This window comes from Thunnus albacares, chromosome 14 (assembly GCF_914725855.1).
Source record: "Thunnus albacares chromosome 14, fThuAlb1.1, whole genome shotgun sequence".
NCBI lineage: Eukaryota > Metazoa > Chordata > Actinopteri > Scombriformes > Scombridae > Thunnus > Thunnus albacares.
This window is the reverse complement of record NC_058119.1, coordinates 13,850,377-13,857,217: the sequence shown is the minus strand read 5'-3', so window position 1 is coordinate 13,857,217 and position 6,841 is coordinate 13,850,377. Positions and strand designations below refer to the sequence as shown.

General features: G+C 40.8%; 1 protein-coding gene across 1 annotated transcript; it reads left to right on the top strand.

Moving 5' to 3' along the window:
- The first annotated feature begins 447 nt into the window (after positions 1–447).
- tmem72 (transmembrane protein 72) lies at positions 448–6,406 on the top strand. Its single transcript, XM_044371928.1, has 5 exons — positions 448–800; positions 3,122–3,188; positions 3,985–4,056; positions 4,377–4,516; positions 4,667–6,406. Exons 1-5 carry the CDS (start codon positions 725–727, stop codon positions 5,098–5,100), a joined length of 789 nt encoding a protein of 262 aa, XP_044227863.1. The 5' UTR covers positions 448–724; the 3' UTR covers positions 5,101–6,406.
- The last annotated feature ends 435 nt before the right edge of the window (positions 6,407–6,841 follow it).

The following is a 6,841-nucleotide window of genomic DNA, read 5'->3' as shown; positions in this document are numbered from 1 at the left end:
TTATTTGATTACACTGAAGCACCTGAATCCTCCCAAGACTGTGAAATCACACCAAGGAGGAAAACAAGACGAAATTGTACAGACGGGGCAAGAAATTCTTTGAAAGGACACTGGTCTCTGCAGTTCAAGGGGGCATGCAAATGACTGTTAATTCTGAATATGTGTGTACATGTGTATGTGTGTGTGTGTGTGTGTGTGTGTGTGTGTGTGTTAGTTTTATATTAATTCTTCACAGATAATTTTTAACCAGATCTAATGACATTAGTGATACAGTGCACAAATGACCCTGAGTTGAACAGTTTCACCTTGACACACAGGGTGGAATGCAAAACCAGCTGAAGGTGGTATTATTATTGTGTGTGTGTGTGTGTGTGTGTGTGTGTTTGTGTGTGTGTGTGTGTGTGTGTGTGTGTGTGTGTATGTGTGTGTGTGTGTGTGTGTGTGTGCACATTTGTGTGTGTATGTGTGAGGCTGATTAGCAACAGAGGCATTGAGTCACAAACCTTTCTGAGGTGAACACAAACAGTCTAAGAGCTTCCAACATCATGGCACTCATGGATTACTGGACTTTGGCTTTTCTTTACCCACATCTATTCACTAAGTTAACAGTCAACTATGTGTCTAGAATGCTACTTTAGTTACTGCTTCATCACCAACTATCTCAGAGAGCATTAGAGAAGTGAGAAGGTTACATTCCCCCCCCCAAAAAAAAGTATTTACGGTCATGGGGAACTCAGAGAGCATGTGGTGGATTTTGGTCGAGTGCATCTGCAGGATCCTTGGTGTTTCTACGGCAACAGGTAAGATATGAATATGAAATCAAACAGAAAAATATAATAGGATTAAATTTACAGTCATGTGTATCACTGATTGTTCCAGTATAGGCCTGATTTGGCTCTTTGGATACTCTAGTAGATGCACAACAAACTCTGTGATAAGTTGGTCAGTCAGAGCTTACATACTGTTGTAAAAATATAAATAAGGACTTGAAATGCAACATAAAATAGGAGTAGTAGTAGTAGCAGTAGTGGTAATAGTAGTTTTATTTTACATAATGTTGCAATCTATTGTTTAAAGATGATATCTGACTCTCTATCTGTGCTGAAACAAAAAAAGCATCTCAAAAGTCATCTTTTCAGGAAGTTTGAACAACCTTAAGCTCTCATGGGGACAGCGTTACCCAACTGTTTTTCATAAACTCTAAATGTTAGAAGGCTAAAGCGTGATGTTGGCCAAGTGTATTCTTGACCTCCAAGAACACCAAACCATCTCTTAGCTGATATATATAGAGCATATAAAACTGTGCTTGGTCATACGCAGCTTTACTATTATTGTCCCTACTCCTCTATTGTTGCTCATGCAAACAGGGACAGATTGCACGCAGCTCTCTTAGCCACATTAAATCATCACAGGGGAAATAGCTCTCTGCTTGCTGCCTCCTTCAAAAAATATGGGACCTCCCTCCACTTAAATTCAAACAGCTGCAGACACTGAACATTTACTGAGAGCCATGTGCCTCACATCACACCAAAACCAAGTCTCTGTATCCAGCTGGGTTACTGGGCACACGTGTATCACAAGTCGTTATACATTCTCACCTTCATGAGCTTTCTATGCATTGTTTCTATACGCGTGTGTGCGCTTGTACATTTATGGAGTATTTAACTCCCTGCCTGTGTCTGTCTGCCTCTGTGTGTGTTCTACAGACAGACATACATGCAGGGAGATAATATATGTTAATAACCGGCTGGTCTATATGCAGCGTTAATTCCTCTCACACTCTATAAACTACCAGAGAGCACTTAGCTGCATTCCCATGATTTCCCTCTGGTGTAGATTCTATCTCAGGGTTTCTGGTAAGTAGCTCATAGAAACTGCTTCCATGTGTTTGGAGGTGATCACCACTTAACCATGCTTACCTCTTCCATACCTCGAAGGAAGAATTCTTATCCGTCTCCCTCATCAATACAGCAGTGTTCGGTTTTTATTCCATCAAATGTGTTTGACCGTTTTGGGAATCTTCACATCTAAACAAAATGATTGTCACGATAGCAGAAGTGTATCTCAATTTACTTAAAGTATTTTATAGATCCTTTGAGAGAAATTATCTATTGGCCTCTTCCTGTACTATTACATCAGAGGTTAAGGGCACACACAAAGAGGAATAAATCAGCAACTTCAAGCTTTGGCCCAGCATCACTTTTTATGATCTCCAAAGTTTGCTTTCATCCAGAGTAATTATAGATACAAGAATAGAAGAAATACTTTTCTGTATCATGTATTTCTCATGAGATGAAGATATCAGATAAGCGGAAGGATTGTCAGAAAAAGCTGTGATCTACCATTTCACAAGTGGTGAGATTGTTTAAGATTAGAAGGCAACACGCACACCACTTGTTTAGTCTCTGCTGTGGTGCAGAGAATCAATTTGCCTGAATATCCAATTCCAAAGAAAAAAGTGATTAAAAATCTTTCTCAAGCAATCTTGAGAAAGGTCCTTGTGGGCGAAATGTTGAGACTGTTTAAGATGTCATGGTTCACTGGCAGAAGATCTGTGATGTGTTAAATGTCCACTCAGATAAAATGACCTATAGCCTGCTGGCAGTGACATGGTAATTACAAGCATGAGCAAGCTATTACCACAATTTTGTGACCATGACGGAAACAATTACAACAATTACTGATATAAAGTGCTCTTTAAGTATCTTTATGTTACTTATATCATCAGTTCAGTACAGATGTACACTATGAATTCAGCGTGACTTCAGGTCATCTTTATTGTCCCATGAGGAGAGAAAAATGGTTTGCATCAAGGACTAAAATCAATTAGCTGCTGTAAGAATGAAATTAAAGACTACGAATGAAAACAATCAAGACACAAGTGGGGCAAAAATAAACAGTAAAACAGTAAAAGTGAAAGCAAGACAGAAAGCATGTTTATGCATGTTGTCATATTTGATCATCTCAGTTTAAGATGCTTTATCCTCCACTGCACGCTTGCCCGTCGCTAAAGAAGAAAAATCATGAACAAAGTCTGACATCTGGTGGACAGAATTTGCTCACCAGTAAGTCACAGGATGGAAAAAAAGAAAAAAAAATCTATATTTTGCTTCCTTTTTAGTGTTATGTGCTGTAGGAGTGGAAACCCTACAACTGGGAGAATTCAACAGCCTCGGCATCTACCTACTGTAAGTGCTTAGGTTTTTTATTCTACTTCTGTAATATACTATATCAAACCTCACAAAGCAATCCTGACTACTTCAGACTAACTAGTGCCAGACCGCCTGGATTTTAATATGGCAAAGAATGTGTGGCCCAAGGGCTCTTGGAAAACAATTACAATACAATACCTGCCTTCATAATCACTCATACACAAATATACTTGCGAGGAGATGCTGGGAGGGAGTCAGAGGTGCATAGAGAAGGAGCAGAAAAGCGACCTCTCTGCCACTTCTTATTATCTCTGTGGCTCACAGCCAAACTCCCACAGAGCCACAGGAAAGCTTCTCCCAGAGGAGAGCAGAAATTCAGCAGCTGTTTACTCAGTCTGTACACACAAATACAGATGCACTCTGAACATACACACGCATACGTTTACAGAAACACACAACAGAGCGTTAACTCCTCTGAGAGAGGGGAGCGTACTTATGATAGTTAACCTCAAGGCATTTTTCTGGTTCACAAGTGAAGATGGTTATCAGACTATTTAAACACAATATAGAGAAGAAAAACCACAACTCCTTTGTACCTCATGTAAGTGATATCTCTTCTTTTTATTGTTTGTCACAGGATACTTGAAGCCTTTCCTTGCAACCCACATTTTGCTCCTTCGTCAAACAATCTTCGCTATCAGCCCTAGATAAAATACACAGAAACAAGAAAAGTCGTCCATATTTGGATCTAGTTTACATAGTTTAAGAACTGATTTTTATCACAGACACTGTATCAGTTTCATCTGGTGCCAAACATATTTTTTCCCACCAGAGTGTCATCCGTTGGCATCATGATGTTTGAGTTGGCCTACTTCCTGGATACACTCCTGGTCATGTGTCTGCCGTGAGTAAACAACACTTATCTGCACGGGTACTATAGCACAAAGCAAGAAGAAACTCACTCATCATCCACTGAATGGTGTTCAGGGGTGAACCTTGTCAGTGTAAAAACACCTAAATATAAATTTTATCTTTATTTTTCTTAGTCTTCCATGATATTTGTCATATCAGCATTCATATAACTAGCTGTCTTTCCTGTCAAAAGTCACAAAAATTATAATTTTTCAGTCCTAATATTGAGATGTTGGTATAGTGGCTGACTGTCTGTATGAGAGAAAGCCTGTTTTACAGATTCAGCCCTCCTCCTCTCTCGTCTCTCTGTAGCCGTCCTCCAGACTGGCAACTGTTTGTGTTGTGGGGGAAGATGGCGCGCATCGGAGGCTTCCATAAGTTCCTCTATTACTCTATAATGTCAGTGGTCTGTTTCTTGCATCCTGTGTTGGTGTGGCACGCCATTATCCCAGGTAACATGATGCCAGCGGCTACCACACTTACACTAATAATTACAACACTGTTTACTGCACTGCTGGTGTCATAATCGGCCTTTTTTTACGTCAAACATATTGACTTAAAGTGCTTTTCTTACAGTGACATGTCAACATTTGTGATTGCAGGGACAATGCTGCTAGTGACTGCCTTTTTCAACTTCATATTGAGCAAGAAAACAAAGACCAAGTCTCCCAAGAGGCCACAGGAGAGCTACAACGACCAAGGCCTGACCACAGTGTGTGTGACAGAGCGCCCGGATGACACTTTCTCACTCTTCCACATAGTAACAGGAAGGAGAGGGGCGCGACTGGCTCTCGCAACCAGAGACCACAGCCTCGGCCTGGGTGAGAGAGGAGAGAGCGACCAGGCCATGCTGGAGCTGGAGCAGACAACAGCAGCTAAAGAAATTGACAGGGAGAGGAGGAGGCGGAAAGAGAGGAGGCCAATATGCTTAAGAGGCAGGGAGGAGCCTGTGGAGAGAGAGATGGAGGAGATGGAGGGGCACTATGAGCCCGAGCCAGACACCACCTCAGACACTGCACCTATGATTACAGACTGACTGTCTCCCTGCGCTCAGACTGAGCTCCTTACTGATAACACACGATGAAAGCTTGAGTAATGTGTTCATACTGACTGAGTGCTTTTATAAAATATCCGGTCTGGTATTGAGTGTATGTGATTACAGAACCAAAATATGAAGATTATTAGATTTTTTTTATTACTAAGGTGTTTATTTTTTACTTCAAAAAGATCAATCTATTTGCGCAAAATGAACATTTTATGTGCTAAATCAATTTTGTTTGCTTCAAATGTATACATTCAAACAAATTAAACCATTTGTACCTACACACACGTGAACATGGGTGGCTTTTAGCCTGATAGTCTGTTTTTGCAAAGCCAGCATTGATTGAAAAGAAGACATTAATGCAGAGCAATCCAATCCAGTTAGCGCAGCATACATTATTCATAAGGCAATAAATTAGATCAACTGTTTCGTTCATTCAACATCAGAGGAAATAGGTGCAAATGTGAATGAGAAAAGCAGCTGCCGGAGCTTGTGCAGATGCGTGTGTTAGTCACGTTCAAGTCTCCTCATTGTGTGTTTGTCATGTAAGGCGCGGTGACCATGGTGACGGAGCTTTGGGAGGAGTGCTCATGTTATTATGGTGATGAGAGGGAACATCAGATTACCCACCACAGCGCCACCATAGGCCCGCATTTCAGCAAAACATATCTAATGTGCCAAATTACAGATATTATTCATGCATTAATAGAATGTCATACACTGTGCATTGATGATATTAACAGGCTGAGTGAATCAGACCCTCTACGCTCTATCAATCACCTTGAAAATGGCATATTTGTGATACAAAAAATGTCCATTTACAGTATGAAAAGCCTGTATTAATGTTACATTTCATTGGTTTTTCTTTTGTTTTTACCACGCTACAGAGGATACAACTCCCCATACAGACATTCTTCTTTTGTTCAGGCCATAAATCAATACTGTTTTGTTCTGTCAAACACACACAGATACTGGATATACACTCTGTACACACATTGTATTCCCCAGTCCTTTGTTCACTGAACTGTAGGTATATAACTGTATGTAGCCCTAAGAGGCAATCTCTCCACAGCATCAAAGCTATGGAGAGAATCAATAAAAGCAGGGAACCTCATTCATCAGAAAGCTCCTCACTGGGATCTGGGATCAGACAGCAGACAACACGCATGCACAAACAGCCTGCAGGTTAAACAGCTGGGTTATTCTTCCCCAGCAGCTATATGGTGTCACACACTCTTTCAACCTTTTAAACATGATTTTTTTTTTTTTTTTTTTTTTTTTGCACAATGTGGCAAAGCCATAACATGTGAATCAAGTCAGGAGGGATGAGACGGTCTGGTGTTTTATGGAGAGAACAGGGAGTCTTTGTCCAGAGTTTGCTGAGGCCGCTCATCGGCCTATATTCAGGGCTGTATTGTCTTCCTCACAATGATATCTGGTCAATTAGCAGCTGAGCGAACCAGTCATAAACAGTAGAAGGGAAATGAACGTCAGTATTTCCAGTCCGCTTCCTTAAATGTTCCACCAACTTGAGGATGTTCTTTGTCATGCCCGTATCCTTTAGAGTGAGCTGTTCTCTTAGAGGGAAGTTATTCAGCTGCTGGAACAACTAACTTCCTCTGTATATGTTAAATCATAACTCCCCTTCAGACACAGAGAGAGAGAGAGAGAGGGAGAGGGAGAGAGAGAGAGAGAGCAAGAGACTTCCTACAGTTTGTGTTTCCACCCTGCAATA

Coding starts and splice junctions, on each gene's coding strand:
- tmem72 (XM_044371928.1), top strand. CDS start 725: ATGGGGAACTCAGAGAGCATGTGGTGGATTTTGGTCGAGTGCATCTGC. Junction 801..3,121: donor TGGTGTTTCTACGGCAACAG/GTAAGATATGAA, acceptor CTTCCTTTTTAG/TGTTATGTGCTGTAGGAGTG. Junction 4,057..4,376: donor CTCCTGGTCATGTGTCTGCC/GTGAGTAAACAA, acceptor GTCTCTCTGTAG/CCGTCCTCCAGACTGGCAAC.